The sequence below is a fragment of the Bos mutus genome, chromosome 13, assembly GCF_027580195.1.
Source record: "Bos mutus isolate GX-2022 chromosome 13, NWIPB_WYAK_1.1, whole genome shotgun sequence".
NCBI classification, from domain to species: domain Eukaryota; kingdom Metazoa; phylum Chordata; class Mammalia; order Artiodactyla; family Bovidae; genus Bos; species Bos mutus.
Genome location: NC_091629.1, coordinates 38365553 through 38389615, shown reverse-complemented (window position 1 = coordinate 38389615; position 24063 = coordinate 38365553). Strand labels below are relative to the sequence as shown.

At 62.5% G+C, this 24063-nt stretch overlaps 2 protein-coding genes across 17 annotated transcripts; both read right to left on the bottom strand.

Moving 5' to 3' along the window:
* Nucleotides 1–589: 589 nt before the first annotated feature.
* On the bottom strand, nt 590–11855 carry UCKL1 (uridine-cytidine kinase 1 like 1). 12 transcript variants are annotated; one of them, XM_070381371.1, is made up of 15 exons: nt 11695–11855; nt 5996–6186; nt 5655–5761; nt 5374–5544; nt 5222–5293; nt 4391–4580; nt 4210–4271; nt 3626–3642; nt 1891–1989; nt 1717–1810; nt 1567–1629; nt 1364–1486; nt 1117–1224; nt 879–1035; nt 590–768 (listed from the first exon to the last, which is right to left on the bottom strand). In XM_070381371.1, exons 1-15 carry the CDS (start codon nt 11805–11807, stop codon nt 689–691), a joined length of 1647 nt encoding a protein of 548 aa, XP_070237472.1. In that variant the 5' UTR covers nt 11808–11855; the 3' UTR covers nt 590–688. The 12 variants fall into 12 exon arrangements, with proteins under 12 accessions (XP_070237472.1, XP_070237467.1, XP_070237471.1 ...); XM_070381366.1 differs by lacking the exon at nt 3626–3642 and adding an exon at nt 2786–2910; XM_070381370.1 differs by lacking the exon at nt 3626–3642 and adding an exon at nt 2559–2578.
* A 190-nt stretch (nt 11856–12045) lies between these two features.
* Nucleotides 12046–22903, bottom strand: ZNF512B (zinc finger protein 512B). 5 transcript variants are annotated; one of them, XM_070381362.1, is made up of 18 exons: nt 22535–22903; nt 21893–21971; nt 20518–20616; nt 20094–20236; nt 19706–19834; nt 18937–19613; nt 18607–18833; nt 18421–18492; nt 18181–18327; nt 17894–18018; nt 17730–17822; nt 17440–17538; nt 17189–17359; nt 16801–16995; nt 16555–16656; nt 16215–16277; nt 15627–15725; nt 12046–15406 (listed from the first exon to the last, which is right to left on the bottom strand). In XM_070381362.1, the coding sequence occupies exons 1-18, from the start codon at nt 22886–22888 to the stop codon at nt 15161–15163; spliced, it is 3120 nt and encodes a 1039-aa protein (XP_070237463.1). In that variant the 5' UTR covers nt 22889–22903; the 3' UTR covers nt 12046–15160. The 5 variants fall into 5 exon arrangements, with proteins under 5 accessions (XP_070237463.1, XP_070237465.1, XP_070237462.1 ...); XM_070381364.1 differs by having other exon boundaries at nt 21893–21926; XM_070381361.1 differs by having other exon boundaries at nt 20518–20643; nt 22535–22684.
* Nucleotides 22904–24063: the final 1160 nt, after the last annotated feature.

The window sequence follows — 24063 nt, the reverse complement described above, 5'->3', positions numbered from 1 at the left end:
CCGGACGTGGTTTCTGGCCCTGACAATGTGGCCGGCTCGCTGAGGCACCGGCGTCTCCCCTGCAAGTGGGGCCCCTGTGGCCAGCACGAACTCCTCACTGCTTCCTTCAGCCACCCGCACACCAGTCTCCTCCCCCCACCCGCTCCCCCTGCCGTGGGACAAACATGCGGGGTGTGGGGGTGGCGGGGGTAGTGGTTGTAGAGGCTGCTGACACCTTGTAAGACCCAGAGCCCTAGGTCCAGGCCAGGTGGCCACCAAGGGCCTGTCTAGCAGGTCCAGGAGCTGCAGGTCGAGCTCTGCCCTCTCCTAAATGTGGCCGAGCCTGGACACGAGGAAAGTTAAGTACAAGACCAGGACCCCTTGTCCTGCAGGGGCTGGGGGCGGGAGGAGGCAGGGCCCTGGCCAGAACCCAGTGGAGGGCAGGCTCCCTCAGTCCTCCAGTTCCATGGGGGCCTCAGAACTTGAGGACTGGGGCAGCCCTGGGGCCTGCTCCCCAAGCCAGGTCCAGGTGGGACAACAGTCCTGGACCCTGCTCACCGGCTGCGGCTTCCTTTCCCTAAAGCTTTATTTTATAAAATGTTTAGACAAGTTACATGGGTAACACTTTTTTTAATTAAAATAAATTAACATCTCTACTCCGAGCTTCAAGGGAGACAGGGAGGCGTGGGGAGTTGGGGCAGGTGGGTGGCTACCCAGTGGAGCCGCCTTCTTCGTCGTCGCTCCCGTCAGGGACGGCATCAGTCCCAAAGTAGCGGTCACCGAAGTTCCCTGGGGGAAAAAGCAGGTCCTTGTGGTGGGGTCTCAGGCAGGCCCATCTGCCCACCCCCTCGCACCCCACCCCACCCCTGAGCGCCACTGAGGAGGCCAGGCAGCCTCACCGATGCCAGGGATGATGCGGAAGAGGTCATTGACGCGTTTGTCTACTGCTGTGGTGATGATTCTAACGCGGGGGAAGGCATAGGCCACCGAGTGGACGCCCATCTCCGCCATGAGCAGTGACAAAAGGAAGATCTTGTCCTCCGGCACGTCGTGGTCCTGTGGGGTGAGGGGCTGAGCTGCGGCCCTGGACCCGCCCGGCCCCACCACACACCCACTCCTCGTCTCCCCCTCACTCACCAGCAGCACCCGCACAGCCATCATGGCTGCCGCGCCCGTGGACACTGTGCAGTCCATCAGGATCACGTGGTCGTCACTGATGTCCTTGGGGAGCCGCAAGTAGTGGAGCTGCAGGAGGCCCCAGGGTCAGGAGGTCCCAGAAGGCCCACCAGGGCTCTCGGGGACTCCACCGCCACCCCCTCCTCTGGCTCCACCCATACCCCGCCCTCCCCGAGGTTCCACTCCCTCACTCCCAGGGGCCCCTCACCTCGGGCTCTCCAGTTTGTTGGTTGGTCTGGATGAGGATAGTGCCAATGCGCACGTCCTTGCATACGGCCCGCAGTGCAGGCTCCATGGTCTCGCCGGCCCGCAGGATGGACACGCCGGTGATCTGGGGGATGAGGTTGAGCTGGTCAGACCCTGCCTCCCCAGTTTCCACCTATCTCCCACTGCAGGCCAGGCCCCTGGTACCTGCTTCCCCGCATAGCACTTGCCGGCGTAGTCCTGACCCTGTGGAGTCTGCACCACACAGTCCTGTGCAGGGCAGGATGGGGGCATGAGGGTGAGGAGCCTCTTCTCCCCCTCCCTGCTACCCAGCCTCCCCCAGCCCCGTCCTCAGACCTGGAAAGGCAGGAAGGAGAGTGCGTGCTCGATAAGCAGCCGCATCAGCCTCTTAGAGTAGAAGATGAACTCGTCGCGGCTGGTTTCCCGGTCTCTGTGGGTGGCGGTCATTCGCCAGGTTAGGGAAGGGCAGCTCGCCCGCCCGCCGTGCCCTGAGGGGAGGGGGTGGCTCACCTGATGATGGTGTGCATGCCCCGCACCTGCGGCGTGCTCTTGAGGACACTAAGCGTCCTGGGCAGGGGGTGGCACTGGTGCGCCGAGGCCAAAGCAGCTCTGAGGACACAAACCGATTGGGAACTCAAGGAGGGCATTTCCCCCAGAGCCCTACCCTCCCGCTGCAGGCTGGGGGTCGGGGGGCAGTAGTGGTGCGCACCGCAGTGTGTCGGGTGGGGGCTATCCTCCCCGTAGTTGATCTGGAGGAAGGCCCCTATTCCCGGATGCCCTCCCCCATAACAGCCAGGCAAGGGTTAAAGGGCACGGTGGAAGGCAGAGCAGCTGACTGTTAGGCTGGAAGCAGGGGTTTCGGGCGAGCCTCCCTCCCCGCTCCAGGTGCCCTCCCGGTCCGGGTCCTGGCAGACGAATCTCTGCCCCCAAGCTGGGCACCTGGTCCCCAACCTCAGGACCCCTCTTCCAGGGGAAACAGCCGAGCTTTGAGGCCAAGCCCCGCCTAAGTTTCCCCAAGGTGATGCGCAGCCCCCTCGGGAGAGGGGCAGAGCTGGCTTCACAGCCCCTGCTGCCCCGGCCTGGAGCGGAGAGGGGCGGGGCCTGCGGGGGGGGCGGGGCCTGCGGGCGCCGGCACACAGCTCGCGGGCAGCACCACGGCCAGAGCACTCTGTCCTCACAGATCCCAGCGCAGCTTCCTCTGCCCGCCAGGTGAAGAGGCGAAGAGTAGGTCAGGGAGGGAACAAGGCAGGAAACCCCAGGGTTTACAAAGAGGAAAAGAAGAAAGAGAGAAGACCACTTAGCGGCAGCACCGTGGTCCCCGCAGCCACCAGCTGGACTGGGGAAGAGCAGGAGGCTGGGGGAGGAGGCAGGCGGGGCGGTGGCAGGAAGACCCTGCAGCTCGCACCCCTGGGCCTGCGAGCACCCGCCAAGTCCACAGCAGGCGGCCCTGCAGGTCCTTTCCACCCAAGGCAGCCACGCTTCCTGGAAACTTTTATGTCTCTGAACCAAGGCTTCCGCTGGAGCCCTGGGCTGGGTGAGAGGCAAGCGGAGACTGATGCGTGGGCAGGAAGCTGGAGGCCGGCGACCGGCCTGGAGGCATTTCCAACGCAGCTGGAGCTCGGGGCTCGGTCTGGTGCTTCCGGGCTCCGAGACTGCTGCATAGGGATGGGGCACTATCTTCCGCCTTGTGGGAGGAAAGGGCACTCAGCCCAGAACTCCTGAGGGCTCCACCTGGCTCTCTGCGCCTTGCCTCCAGCCCCAGGGTGGGCCAGCATCCCACGGGGCAGGGTGTGGGGGGGAGTGGGGGCGCGGAACGAGAAGGGGGGAGGTGCCTCACCACCGCTTAGGGGAGGAGACTGGCTTCTTGGCTCAAGCAGAGAAGGGGCAGGCCCAGGCCCTCAGCTGCAGGACGGGCTGGTGGCACTGCCCTGGGGCCCAGGAGTGCTGGCTCAGGATAGCTGTGCCCTGGAGTCGGACCATATACAACCAGCCCCAAGTCAGATAAAAGCCTCCAGAGAGGTCAGGGTACTATGTGATGTTGGGCAGGTCCTTTGACCTCTCTGGGCCTGAATTACCTGGCAAGGGCAGGTAGAAGCAGTGTGGGGGCCACCACACCACCCCTTCTGTGCCTGGGGCAGGGCCACCACAGAGGGTGGGCATGGTGGGAGGGGACAGCCCAGACTCCGAGCTCCCTGTGGATGTTGGAAATGCCTCCATCTGTGCAGACAGGTGTGGGAACTCTTACCTGACACTGAGCTCACGCTGCGGCAGCGACAAGGAGACACAAGGGAATGGGGTGGGTGTCAGAGACGGCAGCACCGCTCACCTCAAAGTCATGGGACGGCATGGCCTGTCGCCACCGTGTGCCTCAGCCAGCCGGGCCACCCCCACCCAAGAGCAGACACACCATAGCCCCGGAGGGGAGGGTCATAGGGGCTGCCTGCCATGGGAGAGGGTCAGCTTCCTGTGGTCTGACACGGTTACCTCTGGGCGGGATGTCAGAGCCAGGACCCCTGGAGCTCTGTTCGCAGGCCTCAAGCACCCCACTGTGAAGCCAACCCCAGGGATAGGTGGCCCCCATGGCCAGCCTGTGGTGTGTGACCTTCTAGGATTTTGGGGACAAGGGACCCAGTGCCAAAACCCCAGTCACCCAGACGGGCTGGAAGGGATAGGCTGTACCCGTCCCTGCAAGGCCCACACTCCCTCAGGGAGCCCAGCTGCCCCTGGCCAGTAAATATGGGGCTGCTTGGACAGGTAGCCCTGGGCAGTGGCAGTGGGGGCTGGCTGGTAGGGCTGTGGGGTGTGGGAGTGGGGCCAGCTGTGGCTCACCTCCTCCAGCTGGCTGTGCACGTGCTGCACAATCAGGTCGATGGCCACTGTGTTCCCGCTCCCTAGGGGTGAAGGAGGAGGGTGAGGTCCAGTCCCTACTCTTCAGGGGAACAGGAGGGAGGATAATGTCTGGCTGTGCCCCCCATCCCCGCCTCCCTGCCAGATGGGCCTGCAGGCTGACCCCGGGGCACCACGATGTCTGCCACACGCATGGTGGGCTGGATATACTGGTCGAAGGCGGGCTTCACAAACTTATTGTACTGCTTGATGACGCCCTCGATGTCCCGGCCCCGCTCGCTGATGTCACGGCGCAGTCGCCGCACGAGGCGTATGTCAGAGTCCGTGTCCACAAAGATCTTCATGTCCAGGAGCTATGGAGGGTAGGTGCAGTGAGCAGCTGAGGGCCAACACTGGCAGGGCAGCACAGGCCACAGGGGATGGCCTCTGGCAGAGACCCTGGCTTGGGTGTGGGCCCAGGAGCGGACAAGGCCCTCAGGGCTCCTCTGGGGTGGGGAGGGTGTGGTGTGGCTGAATGTGTGTCTGGTGTGCATCATGCGTGGAGTGTGTGTGTATGCACAGCAGGCAGTGGGGTTCCCAGGGCCTGAGCAAACTCACACTCGGGACCAGCACAAGCAGCAAGGCCTAGGGCAGAGCCAAACATGCAAAGACCTCGCTCAGAGCAGGGAAGGAGCCATCCGCAGCCTGGCTGGAGGGTGTCACCTGCAGGGCAGCTGCCCAGAGGACAGGATGCCTTTGCGGACAGCGCCCACATGGGAGGCTAGTTCCCTCCCAGGTAAGAACACACATGTGCGCACACACACGTGAACCTATCCCACACAAATGTGGCTCTGACCTTGGCAGCCACGTGACGCAAAGGGGCTGTGTGAGATTCAGGAGACAAGGCAGCTCACCCAACCCTGGGCCTCAGCACAGGACGGGAACTGGGATGGAAGCATGCTTAAGGCCAGTCCTGCAGGAGGACCCGGGTCGTCCACCTGGAGCCTGTTCTCACCTCCAGCAGCGTCTTGTCAGCAAAGGCCATGATTCCCTCGAAGATGATGACATTTGCACCGTACAGAGTTTTCTGCAAAGGAACCGTGTGTGTCAAAGCAAATCGGCCTGGGGCCCCTGCGCCAGCCCAGTGCAGCTGAGCCCACGGCCTACCCAGTCCTTCTTCCGGCTGTGGGTGGTGAAGTCATAGATGGGCACCTTGACGCTCTTGCCCTGCTTGAGCTTCTTGAGCGTGGAGATGATGAGGTCGAAGTCAAAGGCATCTGGGTGGTCAAAGTTGAAGTTGTTGTGGGCAGCCTGCTCCTGCTGCTGCCTGGTGAGCACCTGCGGTGGAGGGGAGGGGAGGAGCTGGGGGCAGCTGCAGGCTCAGGCCCCAGGCCAGGGCGGGGGCCACGAGCCTCCCAGAGGCAGCCTGCACCACAGGGCACCCGCACCTTATAGAAGGAGTCCATGGACAGCAAGACCACCCAGGGCACATCCAGGGCCTCAATGATCATTCTGGCCACGGTGGTCTTCCCAGAGGCACTGCCACCTCCCAGACCTGTGGGTGGGGTGGAGACCCTGAGCACAGTGGCCCAGCCCAGCTCACAGATGAGTCCCAGTGGTGCCCGCCACTCCCACACAGCCTCTTCTGACCTGGACCGAGGGGCCCAAGCAGTGCTAGTCACAAGACACCAGCACAGGCGTTGGACATTGAGGTGGGTCCCACCCCTCTACTCGGGGGTCCCACCAGATGGTAGCTTTGGCCCACCCTTCCTGCCACAGCCATGCTCACCAATGGCAAAGGCCTCCTTGGACTGGGTACCATGCTCGTTGTACCATGGCGGCCGCCCTGCTGTGTAGATGGTGCGCTTGCTCGTGCGCAGGAGGGGCGGCTCAGACTTGCACTGGCTGGTGGTACGCTTCCTCGGTGAGCGCCCCGCGCCCACAGGTGGAAGCAGCCTGTCCAGGGACTCCGCGTTGCTGCTGTGGGGAAGGGGGACACGGTCGTCTTGGCCCAGGGCCATCAGCCCCCAGCCACCCCACATCAGGACTAGTGCGACTAGTCCATGTGGTGCCCCTATGCACGCACGTAGGCATGGTGAAAATGAGCAGACTTGTGTAGGGGTACAGCACACCCGGCTGCAGCCCATCCATCCAGGGGACAGCGGGGGACACCAGGGGAGCACTGTCCTGGCCCAGCTCTTCCTCCCACGTGGAATGGGCATCAGGGAGATGGGAGGTGGTCACGCCAAGGACAGTCAAGACCCATCAAGGACTGTGTTCCTTCCCCTGACACACTCGGGGCAGCCCTCTCCTTTTGTGAGACCCAGTCCCTGCCATCCTTCTGGGCACAGAGGGAAGGGCTCCAGAGAGAGAGGATGGAGCAGGAGGGAGACCCAGGGCACCGTGCCAAGTACAGGGAAGAGGGTGGAAAGGCTGCACTTGAGGTGGGGTGGAAACCTGACCTGGGGGAGGGAGGCAGACCCCACTGGGGCCTTTTCCAGTGAGCAGAGCTGTGCTGACTTCTTGGCAGATTTATACCCCAAAGGGGCATGGACATGATGGTTGGCTCGAGGCCCCAAGGCCTGAGGGGACAACAGGGGAGGCTCAGGTTGTCAGCCTGGCCGAGCGATCAGACGGGAGACAGACTTGGACACAGAGGCCCGTGTGAAGGTGGCCCTAGGCACAGGACCAGCTTAGGGAGAAGGCGCTTCAAGTCACTGCCTGAGAGAGCAAGTGGACTGCTCACAGCGTCAGCTTGCAGACCTGCCCCAGAGACGCCGAAAACAGGCTGACAATCCAGGCAAGGAACCAGGGCACTCTGGACAACCCGGGTAGGACATGTCCACCTGCAGCCAGAGCCCAGTGATGGATGTTGCTCAGATACGGGTCAAAGCCTGAGAAGGAGCCACACACTGAAGACGTCCTCGATGTGCCATCAGGTGAGAAGGCAGAGTGCCACGAGCCATAAAGGCCAGCACACGCCTGTCAGGTGGAAGCACAGACAGCAAGCTCCGGCCTCAGACACCAAGGTCAGGGGCAAGGACTTCAGGTGTGTGTGTTTTATGAGCACATGCCCCTTCATGATCAAAAACCAAACCAACCCTTGGTCTGTCCCTGAAGCTCGCCGTCACTGCTATAGCCTGCCATCGTGGCCAGGATGTGGCCAGGTACAGGGCGCTGTGAAACTGGCCTTGGGGAGATGTCCCCAGGAGTGCAGGGCCGTCTGGCTCACTTCAGGATAACCTAGCATTCCCCTGGCATTCCCAGCTGTGTGGCTCCCAGTGCACCCAGTGTTGCCAAGAGGCAGGAGGACAACGTCTGTGCCCACGTGTATATGGAGGGGGAGGCGGGGAGAGGAATTAGCTCAGGGCTAACACGTGATGAGTCACACCAGCGGCTTCCAGGGCACAGAGGGCCCTGTCAGCACAACTGAAGCAGCTGAGAACCGTCAGCTGGATGTGACAGGAGGTGCAGCGTTGTCCCAGGGGACACAGAGCGCCGGGCTGCCTTGGTGCTCTGTCATCTGGATGGTGTGGGTGGGGAGCAAGCCCGGGTTCCCTGGCCTCTGCCCCCAGTGTCGCCTCTGCGGCTCTGAGGAAGCAATTACGACGCGTCTGTGGAGCTGAGCACAGAGCATACAGCAGGACACCCAGGTGACGGGGCAGGGCTGGCTTGCCCGGTGTCACACTCCTCCAAGCTGGATGTCTCCAGACCCTGGTCAGAGGGCACCGCTGGCCATTCTGCTAGCTGCGCTTGGCCCCCAGCAGTGAGCACAGGGCCTTAGGGCTCAAATATAGCTGCCCCCAACCTGCGAGCAACCCCCAGACCCTGGAGGTGACCTATGGCCCGTAGCTGGGGAGAGGAGCTCCACATGCCCCCAGAGGAAAAAAAGTCCAGTCTGTGCCTTCTACTTGAAAAGGAAATGCCAACACAGAAACCTGGGTTTGCAGAGGGGCAGAGAGGCTCTGCCAACAGACCAGACATCGTGCCGAGCAGGCTCTGGGACAGACAGGCCGCCTTGCGGGACCGGCGTGGGACAGGAGGCCTGGGCGAGTGCTACTACCGTCCCCCCACTTTTCCCTCCAAGCTGGGGCCCCAGCAGGAGCATCACCTTTCTCGGTGACTGACCCTCATCCCACTGAGGTGACGATGACCGCCACCACCACTGCTCCCGAGGCCTGCGGTACTGACAGCCTGGGAGGGATGCCTTCTCAGGGAAGAGCTGAAGGTAAGCAGGGGTGACCTTGCCAGAAAGCCGCCCACCGAGGGCTGGCAATGGGTCTGAATAGCATCCAGCCGGCAGCCAAGTCAGGCCCCACCACCTCCCCAAGTGCCAGGCTCTCCATTCACTGCACCCTCCAGAGCAGGCCTCTCCCCACTTTGGCAAGAAAACAACCTTTGATTTGGAAAGTCATGCAAGGCCTCACCTGCCTGCTCTCAGATGTCAGGGTGCTGCCATCCGCAAGGACTAAAGGCAATGTCAACCCAAGGGATTACAAACCATAATGGACAAAGGTCAGCCGATAACTGAGAGCCCCAAGCAAAGCTGACATTTGCAGGTGGCAGGCCTGCCTAGCTCCCTGGCCTGTCTGCCCTGGTGTCTACCAGACAGTGCACGGGGCTGGGGGTAGCCGAGACACAGTGAAAAAAGGAATCCTCACCGGAAGACGGCAGGCCTACCACTCACCTGCCTTCTGCTCCAAGGGTCCAGCACCCTGACACCCGGATGCCAGGGTAAGCTGGGGGGCTGCTCATGGCCAGGACACGAGGGAGACTGGGATGGCAGGATGACCCCAGGTGTGTGCAGGGGTGTCCCTGCACTGCCTCTTAGGCTCCCAGCAGTCCCTCAGGACAGCTCAGGAGCCCCCTGAGCTGCCCCTCCATGGGTGGGCAACACAACCAGTGCGGAGCTGCAGTGAGGTCCGAGCCCTGATGGGAGAGGCTGCCCACTGGGAGTCGGGGGGCCAACGGGTGAGAGGCCCCAAGAGAAGCAACAACACTCACCACCAGCCTCAGGGGCCGAGGCCACAGGCATAAGAGGATCACCAGCTTGGGGCTGTGCACTGGCCTGATATTAATAGCACTGACCCTGCCGAGGAGAACAGCCAGGCAGACTCAGGCCAGCATCAGGGTGAGCTGCCCCTCCTGCGCTCAGGCTGGCATGCTGCCCAGCCAGGGCTGGCTAAGGAACCCCATCCGGAACACCCTGGAGAAAGTCCCAGACCCCACCTCCCAGGGGCCGCAGGGCGCAGGGCCCCCAGCCCCAAGACAGGGAAAGCAAAGGTGTCTTTAGGCTGAGCTATCAGCACAAAGCCGAGCTAAGCGCCCCACCCCTGCCCCAGGTGCCTCCTGAAAGCATAAACAACCTGAAACTCTACCCCCCTGAGGCCTCCTCCAAGAATAACTGCCCCCTCCCCCAGGAAGGCTCCAGCACATCCCTCAAGGCCACCATCAGTGCTCAGTGCTTAACTAGGGTCACAGCCACGCCCCAGGCCAGCAGTAGGAGGAAAAGCAGGCCCTCTGGTGTGTGGCCGCAGTATTCACTCACATCCCAGGTCCCCAGCCTCCTCCCTGTGATTTAATGCAGTCCATACATCAGCTTTTCTACTCTGTTTCAGGGCTCAGAGGAAGCCCCTTCTGGGCACCACCTTGGGGTAACAGGTCTGCCCCCACCCACCAGGAGCTGCTCCCTCCCGCCCCCACCCTACCTGCCCTGCTCAGTCTCAGGGCTGCAGAGGGGGCCCTGAGCCCCATCCTGCTTTAGGAGAATTTCCTGGGCGAGTGAGTAAAAGAAGTCAGAGGAGAGAGCAGCTGGCCCACTGGGGCCTGGTCTGGGGGTAGGTGGCCCAGACAAGCTCAGGAACAGAAATCTGGGCAGACAGAACTGGGGCCGGGGGGCTGCAGTCCTGAAGGGGTACAGAAGGCTCCAGGGACTTGCAGTCACCACTCCTCCCACTGGGAATCCCCCTACAGGACCCTCTCCTTCCCGCTGCTTTGAGCAAGTAGGCCAGCTTCCTTCCACTAGCCCAGTGGCAGCTCCCAGACCTGTGTCCACCTGGACCCCACCAGAGACAGCCCAAAGGGTGCTCACTAGTCCACCAGCACCTCCAGTGCAAAGGGAAAGTCAGTCCCTTCCGGAAGGCCAGGCGCACAAGAAGCCTTCATGCAGACCACAGAAGGCAAAGTGGAGCCGAGGTCAGGCGAGAGCCTCAGTGCGGAGGCACCTGCACAGACACCCAGACAAGGAAGGGAGGCAGCTCTGGTACCTTCACCAAGGGGTTGGGGGGCAGGGGGGTGTGCAGGGACTGCGTCAGGGTGGAGAGGTGTGTAGGGCTGTGCAGGAACTGCGGGGGGAGGGGAGCACGTGCTTGAGGAATATCCCAGAGAAGAGAAGGCAGGGTGTAATGAGAAATTCCCCGAGATGTCCAGAAGCTTCAGGGCCACTCCATGAGGCTCTGTGGGAGAATGTGCTAGTCTGTGCTTACTGCCCACAGGCCCTGGCTCCCCTCCTGTCGCCTGGGGACCACGCTTTTAGGAGGAAGACCACTGTCACCCTGGCCCTGCCAGGGGCACCTAGGTCCACTACTCCATCTGTGCACCAGGCAGGGCCGCCAGCCGCTGCCAACTGGTGTCTGCAGAGGGCGCTCTTTTCAAGAGTTTATCTGGTCTCCGACACATCAGATTCTCTGGAACTAACAAGTGTCACAGATTCAGGTCCCTCATCTCCCACCCTGTCATCCGAGCCAGGATCTCAGTCACTGCTGACCAGGAGGCTGTGAGCCTGGAGGGACACCAGAGGCTCCTTCAGGCGCAGGGGGCCTGAGACCCTCTCCCTGCTTGCCCAGCAGCTCTGCTGGCAGCTCCAAGTCCTGAGCAGTCCAAGCCATGGCACTTTGGCACTTTCCAGACACACCGCCAGGCTGAAAAGTTTTTCTTTGGACCCAGCCTGTGGCCAGCGCTGGGTCAGGCGGGGAGGGGGGGTGGGGCGGTGTTCAGACCCGGAAGTGAAGAGCCAGCCCTCCCCTGAGCGCTGCTCTGCCTCCTGGGTCCGGGCCCCAGAGGCTGAGCGGGAGTTGCCTCCCCAGCCAGGGGACAGAACTCCGCCTCTCCGCCACAATGTCCCCTCCTGCAAAGTCCCCAGAGCCGCGACTGTCCGGGTGCCTAGGCGGGAACTGGAAGACACCGTGCCCCGCACCACCCAGCATCACGACCTCTGGCCTCAGCTGGGAGGCCGAGTCTGTATGGGTCCTGGAACGAACTGACCACCTGGGAGCATCCGGCAGGCTAACAGTCCAGCCCAGTGCTCGTAGGCCCGGCGCCGCGTCGGCTCGGGACAGAACGAGCCCCCATACGGGCCCTGCCCGCGGCAGTCCATGAGGGCCCTCCCCCGCCAGGCCACGGGGACCGGCCACGGGGAACGCTGGCTGGTCCAGGCCCGGATCCCTGGGCCGCTCCTCCCACGGAACACGAGGGGCGCGCCGCGCCTACCGGTCCTCGCACGTGGTCTCGGTCTTCCCCTCCGGCCGGTCTGGCCCGTCTCCAGCCGCGAGGGGCGGCGGCGCCGGTCTGGGGGCGTCGGCCGAGGCCGGGGGCGCAGCCATGAGCTCGGGGGCCTCTCCGCGGGAGGGGTGGGGCGGGGCTTGGGGGACGGCCGCTCAGGCTGTCGGGAGCTATGGTTCAGGGCCTGGCGCCGCGCGCCCTCCAGCGCGCTCCGCGGACTACAAGTCCCACCAGGCCGCGCGCGCCCCGCAAACTACAAGCCTCACGAGGCCTTGCGGCGGGTGTGCAGGTAAGGACCCCAGCCCACGCTTTACCACAAACTCGGCTACACAAAACCGCTGAAAAAAAATCAATAAACATTTATTTGATACAGTTATTTTTAATACATACAGTTGATGGCCCGCCCCGGGCCACTCCCGGGACCGGGGCGGGGACGAGGACCAGGGACAGATGGTCACAAGGCGGGCAGGGCCCGAGCTCACCGTCAAAAACATCTTGCAAATAAACACTTTGTAGATAGAATATATATGTATATATATGGTTACAAGTGATAGCTGGAACCTCTCTTTCAAAATGCACTTAATACGGAGAACTGGCATTAAAAAACCCAAACCAAGAAACCCAAAGTACAGGCAGGAGGTGCTGGCTCCCCCAGAACCCCAGGCCTTCAGGACAGCTGCCTGGAGCCCACGGAGGACAACACACAGGGACTCTGTGGGTCAGGGTGCACCCATTCTTTCCCTTCCAAACCAGAGGGACAGGAGGGGGCTATGGCCGGGAGGGCCATCAGTCACACCAGGGGACACTCATCTGCCCTTGCATGAGCAAAAAAAAGTGCATCCTATTTTGTGTGAAGTTTCGGTCCCTTGAGTCAACCCTTTCCTGTTCTCAGGGCAAGGGGGGTGGGCTGGGCCAGAGGTAGATCTTTAGAAAGGGACCTGGCATTGTGCCCTGGGCCTGGGGTCTCAGGCAGGGTCCATGCCCACCACACGGAGGGGGTTGTCTGCCACTGGGTCCCTCTCACTGAAGGTGTCAATCAAGGCTAGGTGACTACCTGGTTGCACTCCCATCAGAATGCGATGTAGACAGATTCCACCAAGCCACCAAGGGCTCCACTGCCGTGGGAGGAGGGCTCAACAGACCAGCTTGTCACTGCCACCCACCAAGCCAGAGCATGGACCAGCAGGGAGGGAAAGAGGAGAAAGGGGCCCCCACCCAGCAGTCCCCACACCTTAAAGACAAAGAAGGGGGTTAAAGTGCTAAACATCAAGTTACCCAGGACCCCACTTCTTCCCACACGTCCGGTGAGGTTCCCACATCAGAGATCGCACGTGGATGGCAGGGGTGACAGTGAAAGTAATCCCCCAACCAAAACCAGCCCCCACTCCCCAAGGGCCAAGTACCTGAGAGGCCGGCCAGGCGGCCATCCCCTGCCGAGGTGCTGAGGTCCAACCTCTTCCCACCATCGATGACAAGGACAAAGTGCAGGTGGGGCCCCACCAGCGCCTATTCCCTGGCACCCTCCCACAGCTGCCCCTCTGGTGGCTGCCCACCCACCTCTACCTCCACCAGCCATACACCAGCGACACCCAGGAATACAGGAAGGAAAGCCCTCCTGCCTGAAGCTGTACTGCCTGCCTCAATATTTGATGCTGGATTTCCTGCCCCTGCCCAGGCCTCTACCTGCCGATCAGATCAGGTGTGTGTGAGTTGGGGGAGTCCACATTTCCACATCCCCTCCCTAGCACACAAGCCAGGACTGCCCAGGGTCAGAGCACTCCGGTCAAGCGAAGAAGCTAGAAACAGGCAGTATAGCGCCTCAGCCCCCAAGCCTCCTGGCAGCCGTCTCCCTGGTGCAGGGTGAGGAGAACTGAGCCCACACTGGACCCTCCTCTCCAGGGGTGGGATGGGGACAGGAGCCCAGGGGCAGGCATGCCCAGTTAGCACTGCCTCCCTGAGCAGGGGAGGGACCCCAGCCCAGCCCCTAGATCCACCGTCGGCACCAGGAAACCCTTAGCACCAAAATGTTAGATTGTGGTGAGTTTTTGTATAAAAAACAGAATTAAAAAAAAGGTTTGTTACTTGTCACAGCAACGAGACTGGCATCCACTACACCCAGGAGACACACGCACACAAGCAAATATCAAAATTCACATCATCCAGGATCGGCAAGGCCAAGCCCTCAGCCCACCCCCACCCCCCAGTAGAAAACAGCCTCCGTCAAAACCTACAGCTCTGAAACCCTCCCTGCCCCACCAATGCCACGGCGGGAAGATGTGGCTGCATCCTCAGTGCCCTGGACTCCACTTGACCCAACCTACAGACCTCACTGTCCTCAGGGCACCGAAGGGAGCCAAGACAGAGCCCTGATGCTGCCAACTTATGTGACCTCGGCCAAGTTCCCACCCTGGCCTTCGGCTCTCACATCAAAAGGCCACACAACCAGAAATGAAAGAGCAGGTAAAAAGGAGGAAGGAGGCTTCCACGGGAGCTTGGCCATGGGTCAACCCAGGCCAGCAGACTGAGGCTGCTTCCCACAGTGGTCACTACTTAAGCCAGGCCCCAGGTCCCCACTCCACAGGCCTATGGGCCCCAGGTGACCCTGGAACCCAGACTGGCCCTCCCTAAATCCATTGGGCTATGTGATCTAGGCCAGTGGCATTAGCAAAGCTGGAGGCTGAGGCCAGAGCTCGCTTCACACAGTCCCTCAGCCCTGCTCAGCAGTTCTGCGATGGCAGAAGAGCCTCTGCTGGCCTCAAGCAGAGAGCACTACTGGAGACTGTGGAGCAAGACAGCTTCCCCCATCACGATGGACACAGGCCAGTGGGGCAGGGGCCTGAGCACAGCAGGGGTTGCACAGCAAGGGAGGGTGGGCCTAGAGAGGTAGAGCGCAGAAGTGCAGGAACCAGAAGGCAGCGGGGCACGGGTGGGGTGGGCCATCAGGTCAGCACGGTAGTTGTCAGACTTGGGGTCTGTCCTGGGAGGTAGCTGGGGGTGCTGGGGTTCCAGTGTTGGGTCAAGAGGCGAGGCCGCTCACGTATCCTCATCAGCCCAGAACAACGGGCTACCCAGGGACCCCCTGAGCCTTGGACTCAAAGCAGATGGGGCATAGAGCTCATGTGCCAAGGGCCAGAAGGCCATATGCCTGCTCTGCAGTACCCACATCTGAAGCCCAGGCTGTAGCCCTTCCCCCACCGCCCGTGATGGTCCCTCCAGACTATTGCACTCCCAGCTGCCCGGCCCTCCTGGGAGCCCCAGCCCAGGGCATCCTGCGGCAGCCTGCATGGGAAGGGGCTACCTTCAGGGAGGAGAGGACTGCCCACCGTTGCTGAACAGACAAACAGGTGGGGTAGGGGTGGAGACCTGGAGGGCAGGAGGCTCTGGTGCCCCACCCCAGACACAGGGGCCGGGCCAGTGTGGGGGCCGGGCCCCACCCACCTGCCAGGCTCCAAGCTCACTTCTCAGGTGCCTTGCCGGCTCCCACCTTCCGGCCAGTGGAGCCCCGGGCCCCCTTGTCTCTGCCTGCTGGGGGCCAGTCGTCTTGGTGGGGAGGCGTCCCGGGGGCCGGCTCCTCGGAGGGCCGCTCTTTGGGCTTGCGGCCCCGCTTCTTCCCGCTGGCTGGACTCTTCTCTTTCCTGGGCACAGGGGAGTCCACGCCCTTGTGTCTGGGAGGCGGGTCTGCCGAAGTGCGGAACCAGTTCTGAGGAAAGAAGCAGCAGTGGAGACCCTGGGGTCTGGGACACTGCAAGGCAGAACAGAGGGACCCTAGGGTCTTGGGCACCCAAGATTCCAGGGAAGCCACTCTGAAGAGAAACCAGAAGCTTCCTCAACAGTGGCAACTTGCTCAAGCAAAGGCAACAAGAGCTGTCATCCCGACCCCCTCCTCTGCCCCTCCACGGGGCCAGTCCATCCAGCCGCACCTCCGCATGGGTCTTGAGGATGTGGTACTTGACGCCGCTCTCGGAGCTGAATTCCTTGGGACACAGCAGACAGCAGTACTTCCCCACCAGGTGGTCCCCCTGTAAGGCACATGGCAGTCCAACCCCCAGAGGTTGGCCCCCACCCTGGCCCTTGGAGGACCAGAAGTTCCCAGATGCAGCCGGGGCCCCCACACTTGTGAGGTTTGTCTGGATGGGTGCCCACTGGGCAGGCTTCACAGACCTACGAGGCTGCTGTGACAGGACCACCAAGGTGCCCTAGCTGCAGGAGAGAGCACAGCGAGGGTGGCAGGAGGCAGGTGCTCCAGGGAAGGGTCACACCCCACTGCCGAGGGTGTCAGCCCCAACCCTGGGTTGACCACCCACCTGTATCAGCACAGATGAAGAGCCCATAAACAGGACCAACCACGACTGACTGACTTACGGCTGGGCTGAGGCTGGGGGGAGAGTGTCCTGGGCTGCGCTGGCCCTGGACCCCAAAGGGTCAGGGGGACACACAGGATGTATGGGACCCTGGGGAGCAGCTGGGAGCACCGAGCACACAGATGAGGGGAGGGCCTGGGCACTGACCTTGCTGCAGCTGGCCAGGTGGGCCTTGAGGCCGGACACGCTGGAGTAGATGGCTTCACAGCACTGGGGGTGGGAGGTGACTGTGGGGCGGGCTCTCCAGCCTGAGCCCACTGCCCACTGTGCACCCCTTGCTCAGCCCAGGGGACCTGGGGCCCATCTGAGGCAGGTGGGTGGGTGTGATCCCAGAAGTCAGAGGGTGTGACAGGCTGAGCTGCTAGGGCTGAGGTCAAGGCCTCTGCCTAGGAAACTCGGGCCACACGGAAGTCTCCCCCAAGGCCAGCCCTGGGCCCTCTGTCCTGAGTCCCAGAGCTCCCACGCCTGCCCAGCCTGCCCAGCTCACATCGTTGGGGCAGTTGACGTGGCCTTTCTCCTTGACCTCATTCTTCCATGCCTCCAGCAGCTCGGGGTTCAGCACGGGAAGGCCTGGCCGTGTGTAGTTGAGCTACAGACACAGCAGTTGACAGGGTGAGCTGGAGGTGACCCAGACATTCCCCTCCACAGATGGGAGGTCTGCACCCAGGAGGCGGGTGGACTGCCCAGGTTCCTCCCGGGGGCCTTACGCTCAGAGACAGGGAGGAGGGCTCACCCGTGCAGTCTCAGGCACCAGGTCATCCTTCATCCGCCGCTTGGTCCAGTCTCGGGCCAGCTCGTCCTCTGCGATCTCCTGCAGGTGGAACACAGCGACCTGGGCCGATGTGCGGCGGATACGGCCGCTGGGAGTCCGCTCCACACCCAGTGGGTCCTCAGCCTCAGAAGCCTTGTCGGAGGGCTCCTCAGGGGGCTGTGGAGGGGGAGGCTGGGTGAGCTGGTGAGTCACATGGCATGTGCCACACAGAGAACACAGGAGAAAGCAGGCTGGGGACACAGACGCCCGTCACAGGTTCATTCCCCCGACACACCAGTCCCCCAGAAGGGAAGAGGGAGCCCACAGGGCAGGTGCCTGAGGAACGAGCGCCCAGGCTGTGGCCACTCACCGGGGCTGTGTGCTCTGAGCGCACGTGGTAGTCATGACCTGCTTTGGAGCGGTAGGGCTTGCCACAGTGGGTGCAGGGGAAGGACGGGGTCTCCACTTCGCAGGGCGGCTTTCCACAGCGTCGCTGATGGTACTGGTAGCCCATGAGACTAGAGAAGGCAGCCCCGCAGCCCTGGAGGTCCGAGGGGCAGGTGAGTGTAGCGAGCAGCCGGACCACATCCACCTGGCGTCCACACCTGCAGGCCCACTCACCTCTTGGGGGCAGCGCAATCGGCCCATCTGCTTCAGCACCTTTCGCAGCCGCTCCCGCTCCTCCTGCTCGCTCCCCTCCGAGGCCTCGGCATCAGAGGGCTGAGGGGCAGGCCAGCCTCAGTGCCCCTGCCACCATGGGGCCCGCCCCTGCCCAGGGCCACAGATGTCCCTAGTCAGGCACGGGAGCCACTAAGCTGTGCCAGTGAGGCCAGTGGTCAGAGCCAGGCAGGTGGGGGGAAGGAGACCCGCAGCCAGTGCACAGCATGGACGGCAGCTGGGCCCGGGAATACCTTGGTGCTATGCTCAGCCATGGTGTGGTAGTTGAGGCCGGCCTTGGACTTGAACTGCTTCCGGCAGTGCTGACACTTCAGTGCATCCTGCAGCTGCAGATGGGCATGTTGGTGAGAGGTCGGTTCTGGGGTGCCTCCCCTCCCGAGCCAGGGGGCAGCCCTACCTTCTGACACACTTCCATGTGCTTCTTAAGCCCCACGAGGGTCTTGCGGGTGACCACATTGCAGGTGGGGCAGACAGCCTCCCCCCGTTCGTGGATGGCCCGTTGCCACTGCTCCTCGGGGCCACCTGCAGGGCAAGGCCAGGGCCTCAGGTGAGGGGCAGGAGCTCCCAGATGACCTTAACACCAAGCACAGAACCCAAAGCCCACACTCTGTCCCCGTCCCCATGGTTCAGGACTGCCCCCATTGTCAAGACTTGGCCTGTGCCTCCCAACTCAGCAGCCCCTACCTGCGGCTGGGTGGGTCATAGGAGCTGGCACCTCCTTGCTGACAGCGCTGGTGGGGGCTGGCCCCTTTTTCCGCGTGTCTTCAGGGCCTGGGCCCTCCTGCTTCTTGGCCCGATGGATGCGGGCTTTGTCTTCTGCCTTGGCCAGTCCTGTGCGCACAGGCAGGGAAGGTAGGTGTCACCTGAGGGTGTGGCCACAGCGTGTGTCCGGCCCCGAGGGTGCCTGGCTAGTCTAGGCCTCACCTTTGAGTCCAAAAGTCCCTGAGATGGACGGCTGCTCACCCGTAAACTTCTTGGGTGTTTTCTGTTTCCTTCCTGACTCAGGAGAGAGAAAACAGAGGCCAAGGCTCTGGTTAAATAACCATTGGTTAGGTTAGGCCGGCTCACTACTGGCCTCACCCTGGCCGCTGCCTCCCAATCCCATCTTACTGTGCTTTACGCGCTCTGCACCCTCCTCAGGCGGGGACCCGGGGCCTGGAGCCCTCGGCACCTCCTTGCCCCCTGAGGGCCTGCTGCCCAGAGAAAGGGGGCTGCTGCTGGGGTCTGTGCTCAGCTGGAAGGCCGAGCTCTGCTCTGGGGTGGCCGGGCCGTACTCTCCGTTCTCTGGCCTCGCATGCTTGGGTGGGATGGGGCAGGTGTCCAGGCCATCCGCAGTCCTGCAGGGAGCAGGGAGTAAAGACAGGAGGGCCTGCTCTGGGCCCTGTTACCCCTGGACTGCCCTGGGGACACCCAGTCCCAACCTGGCAGGAGCCCCCATACCTTTTCTTACCGCTGCTCCTCCCTGCAGCCCGAGGAGCTTTGTTCTCAGACTTGGTCAGCAGCACCACCTTGCAAGGTGGTGTGTGTCTGCTGATGGCAATGGGCCTGCTGACCGTCACTGGCTTACTGACCACGATGGGCCTGCTGACCGTCACTGGCTTCGCAACTGGCACGGGTTTTGTAACTGTTACAAGCTTTGTCATCGGCACCGACTTGTTGATAGTCACTGGTTTGGTGACTGGCACCGGTTTGTTGACTGTCACTGGCTTGGCAATTGGTACAGATTTGGTGACTGGTATAGACTTGTTGACTTGTACGGGCCTAGTGACCGGGACAGCTTTAGTGACTGGCACGGGCCTGCTGATCGTCACTGGTTTGGTGACTGGCACGGGTCGGCTGACCGTCACTGGTTTGGAGACTGGCACGGGCCGGCTGACTGTCACTGGCTTGCTGATGCCAATGGGCTTGCTGATAGTGACCGGTTTGCTTACTCCAATGGGCTTGCTAACCCCAACCGGCCGACTGACAGTGACTGGCCGGCTGACTGGCCCAGGCTTGGGGGCAGGCAGGGGTCGGTCCATGTGGTTCCAAATCCGGTGCTTCTCCAGCTGGGTCTTGGAGGTGAATGCAGCCTCACAGAAGGGGCAGGGAAAGGTCAGCCTTTCTGAGATGGCACCCTGGTGGAGAGGGCAGACATGGACACTCCCAAGCCAACAGCCAGGGCAGGGTGGGCCCCAGGCTTCCCCTTCCCCAGGCTGCAGTCCCTTACCCCTTGGCACCGCTGGTAGTGGTACTTGAGCCCGTAGATGCTAGGGAATTCCAGCCAGCACCCGGCATTTGGACACTTTACCCTTGAGTGCGCCTTGAACTCGTCTTTCCATTGGTTCATCAGGGAGAGCTAGGTGTGGGAAAGGCCAGGCTGCTGACTCTGCAGCCACCCAGGCCTCTACCAGCCAGCCCCAGACTCATTACTGTCCCTAGGCCTGCAGGACTCCCACATGTGGTCCACTGGGCCCCGTCTCGAAGCCCTCGCGCACAGAGCAGCAGGCAGATGTGGGCAGATGGCTCAGCGCTAGACCCACAGCAGGCAAGCCCGGCAAGGCAGTGGGCTTCCAGGCACACCTTGCAAGAGCCCACCCAGCCCTTGGGGAGCTCACAGGAATGTCTCGGAGTGCCTGATTCTCAGCTTTTGGACGCCCCTTTTTCTTCCCTTCCGTCCTGTCGCCAGCTGGACTTTCCAGGTCAAAGCAGAGTGCGGCCTGGCTGGGCACCGTCTGCCCAGCCCGGACCACTGGCAGCCCTGCAGCACACGACACATCAAGCCTCAGAGAATGCATTCCCCACAGCCTCATCTGCCAGCCGGGGGGGCTGGTCCTGCCTGGAATGAGCCTCATGTCCCCTGCACTCATGGAGACAGGGAGGCAGGAGGCTGTGGTCCGCTTTGGTCAAGAACCCTGGGCCCCGGCTGCTCCCTCCCCAGGAAGCCTCTCAGGAGGCCAGGCTGGGCACCCAGGAGCCTGACATCCGGGGAGGCCTACACCCAGCACTGGCCACCCAGGACCACTGGCCGCCTCCTCTTACCCAGCTTTGGGGGCTCATGGAGCACAGGAAGTCGGACCTCGTTCCGGCTGCCATCCTTCCCAGGCCCACTCCTGCTGGATCCTGGGACCCGGCGGCCTCCTCCAACACAAAAGGGATCAGTCATCTCTGCAGAGCAAGTGGACAGACCCGCCGGGCCCACTCAGGACCTGAAAATGGGCTTCCCTTGATCCCACCCCCGGAAAGGCCCACACTCTGGCCTGAGGAGGGGGAGCCTGCTGGCCTGTGCTTTTAGTCACAAGGGAAAGGTTGGGGGTGGGGGGGGATTAGTTCTCTTTTAAGGGAGGGGCTGCCCAGCCAAAGTCTCCCTGGATGGCCAGGAGACATCATCAGCTTGGAACAATCTAGCCCTGTCCTGAGACCCTCACCTGCTCCAGAGGGCTCCCTGTCTCCAGACACATCACCCCAGACAGCCCCAGGGAAGGGAGGTCGAGGACACCCCTCGGAGGCCAGTTATGACACCAGTGTGGCTGCAGGTCACAGCTGTGCTGGCCTGGCACCTAGGAACACCTTCCCCCACAGCCCCGCCCAGACCCAAGGCCATGCTTGGGACCTGAGCCGACACCCTTGCATTCTTCTCCCCAGGACAAACAGCCAAGGTGGGAGCTAAGGGCCCCCACCCTCCCTAGCTGCACACATACCTTCTCCAGTCCCTGTGCCAGCAGAACTGCCCTCCCGGAGCCTCTGCTCCACCTTGTTTCCAGCCGCAGCCCCTCCAACCAGATGGACGCCTCATGCTGGACCCCTCCATCACTCCTCACCTGACTGGCCTCCTCGCCTCCACCCTCAAGAAATGCTGTCTCCAACCTACAGGCCCACCAGCCCCACTCCAGAGACCACAGACTCTGAAAGCTGGAGCGACTCTGAGTCCAGCCCAGTGGGTCCTCCCACAGGGACTCTCAAGGCCACAGAAGGTGGTAGGGGTGTGTGGGCAAGTGATCCTTCCCCTGATGATTTCTAACTTCTTTTTGTTTTTTTCAGGTCACACCTCATGGCACGTGAGATCTTAGTTCCCCGACCAAGGATGGACCCTGAGCCCCCAGAGTTGGAAGCGTGAAGTCTTAACCACTGGACCACCAGGGAAGTCCCCTCACTAACTTCTATCAGAGGAAAACGGGAGGATCTGCTGTGCCTAGGAGGTTCAGAGGCCCTCTGGGCAGGATGAGGTCAGAGATCAGGGCAGTCACTGCCCATGGCCACAGGGTGGCCTGTATCCAGAGCCTGAGGGAGGCGGGTAAGGGTCCAGAGAGCTCTAAACAAACTTCTCTAGAGTGCTCACACTGATGTTTCCAAGAAGACAACCCAACAGCAGTCACCCCAACCCCACGATGACCCCAGCGGCCAGCGGTGTGGGTACCTGCTGAGCCCGGCCTTTCCAGTCCTCCTCCAGCCTGGGTGGAGAATTCAGAGTTGGGTGGTCGGGGGCCAGAGCTGGCCTAAGAGGCAGAGACCCTCCTTCCATCCAAGGCCTGTGACTCGCGCTCCAGGAGGAGAACAGGCTTCTACCCTCCCTGAGGAGCCAGCAGGGTCGCAGAGGTGGGACCCTCACTGGGATGGAAAGGAGTGCCACGCGCTGACCGCAGGCGACGCTGGAGGCGGGACTGCGGTCCAGGCCGCTCACCCCGGGACCCCGGCCTAGGCCCGGGCGCGCGGATGAGGCCGGCCAGGGGACGCACACCTGGAGGCTTGCCTCGCCACCCACCTGTCACCTGCGGGGGGTGCGGGCCCGTCCTGGCCCCGGAAGGGCCGATCCCGCGAGCCTGGGGGGGGGGCCCAAAGGCAGTGAACCAAAATGGCGACTTTTTCTGGAGAAGGAGGAGGCAGGGACGCGGCGCCGACGCGGGGCGCAGGGCGAGGCGCGGGGGTCCGGGCGCGGCGGGGGCGGCGGGCGGGGGCTCGGGGCCCGGCCCCCCCGATTTGCGCGCGGGGTCAGGGTCGGGGGCGCGGCCGGCGCGGGGGCCGCCCGGGGGCGCGGCCGAGGGTGCGGCGGGGCGCTTACCTGCGGCGCCCAGCAGGCTGGGGCCGGGCGCAGGCAGGGGCCGGGCCGGGCCGGGCCGGGGCGCGGGGCGAGGGGCGCAGGGTCCGGGCGGCGCAGGCTGCGCGCCGCGCTGCGCACATGCGCGCTCCCGCCCCTCCCACCTTTGACAGTTTTACTGTTGGGGGGAGGGGGCGAACTCTCGCGGTATTCCTGCTGCTGCTCGGCGACGGGAGAGACGGGTCGGGGGAGGGGGCCTGTTCGGCCATTCCCTAGCCCCGCTGCCTGTCGGTCCCCTGCGTGGGCTGGGCCGTCAGAGCAAAGTGGCCAGTGACGCCTCCGTCGGCGGTTTTCAGGCACTGGGGTAAACTGAGGCATGGTGGGGCGCTGGGTGCTGTCCCAAACCCAGCACGCACGGATGGAAGCGATTAGGCATCTCTACCACCTGGCCCGGGGAAGGTGTGGCCATAAAGGCCGCGCTCTTCTGGGACCTTGAACTCCTGGCCCCGGGGGGCCATGAGCCTGCCAAGCAGGATCCAGCCTCTTTTCCAATCAGCCCTGTAACCACGTCTGCCTGTGGCCACCCTGGGGAAATGGCCTGGTTCCTGGCAGTGCCGGAGCAGTTTGAGGCCTGTGGGCTTTCCTGGGGTTGCTGATCATCTTCTTGCTAATCTGGGGGGTGGTCCTAGACCAGCCACCAGTGCCTTGCTCCTCTGTGCCCCAGAATTGGGCCCTCCCCGGGGCTGCTGGTATCAGGTCTGGATGTGACAGCGCACCCACCTCACTATGACTTGTAATGAATGAAGTAGAGTAGGGGAGTAGTTTGGAACCGGAGGCACAAGGAGCTCCCCTTTCCCCGAGGCCCTTTCTGCCTCCTCTGCTTGTCCACACTGGAGCAGGTGTGGCTGCACTTGTGGGCAGGGCGCAAAGCTCTTGGGCAGATGTGCATCCTGTTCTCCCAGGGACCCTTTGGAGCTGCTTCTCTCAAGACATGTCCACTCTGGGGCAGAGGCAGGGCGGAGCCCTCTGTGGGGGGGTCAGTCAGTCCTTCGCCTGGAAATCAGAGCTAGAGAAGCCTGGGTGATCCCTCCTTAGTTCACTGTGCCCACCCTGGGGTCATGACCTGCAGGATTTTGCGAGGTAGTCACTGTGTCTGCTCTGATGCATCCAAGGCTATAGCTTTCCCTGTATAAGTCTGCATGTGTGGCATGTCAACCTCTCTGTGTAGGTGTGTCTACGTGACCACGTGTGTCAAGACACCAGGGTGTCAGGGTGTGTCTGTGTCCTATGCTAGGTGGGAAAGATGCCTGTTGTATGTTAGTACCCAAATGGTTGTCCAGGTCTTAGTGAATGTGTGTCCAGGCCACAGGGCAACATGTGATGTTGTGTGTATTGTGTGTGGGGGGTGCACTGTGCCTGGTGTTTTCTGTGTGCTAGGAGGTCACAGGATGTTGGGACCCTGTGTGTCACTGTGTTGTACATCTGGACACAGGTGTCTATATGTCCGTGTTTGTGCCTATGTGTCCAGCTGCAGGGGCCTGTTAGTATTTGTG

Coding starts and splice junctions, on each gene's coding strand:
- ZNF512B (XM_070381362.1), bottom strand. CDS start 22,888: ATGCCTCAGTTTACCCCAGTGCCTGAAAACCGCCGACGGAGGCGTCAC. Junction 20,237..20,517: donor CCATGAGCCCCCAAAGCTGG/GTAAGAGGAGGC, acceptor CGTGTGCTGCAG/GGCTGCCAGTGGTCCGGGCT. Junction 17,823..17,893: donor ACATGGAAGTGTGTCAGAAG/GTAGGGCTGCCC, acceptor GCCCATCTGCAG/CTGCAGGATGCACTGAAGTG.
- UCKL1 (XM_070381366.1), bottom strand. CDS start 11,807: ATGGCTGCGCCCCCGGCCTCGGCCGACGCCCCCAGACCGGCGCCGCCG. Junction 5,294..5,373: donor ACAGCCGGAAGAAGGACTGG/GTAGGCCGTGGG, acceptor GTTCCTTTGCAG/AAAACTCTGTACGGTGCAAA. Junction 1,630..1,716: donor TCTCCTTCCTGCCTTTCCAG/GTCTGAGGACGG, acceptor TGCCCTGCACAG/GACTGTGTGGTGCAGACTCC.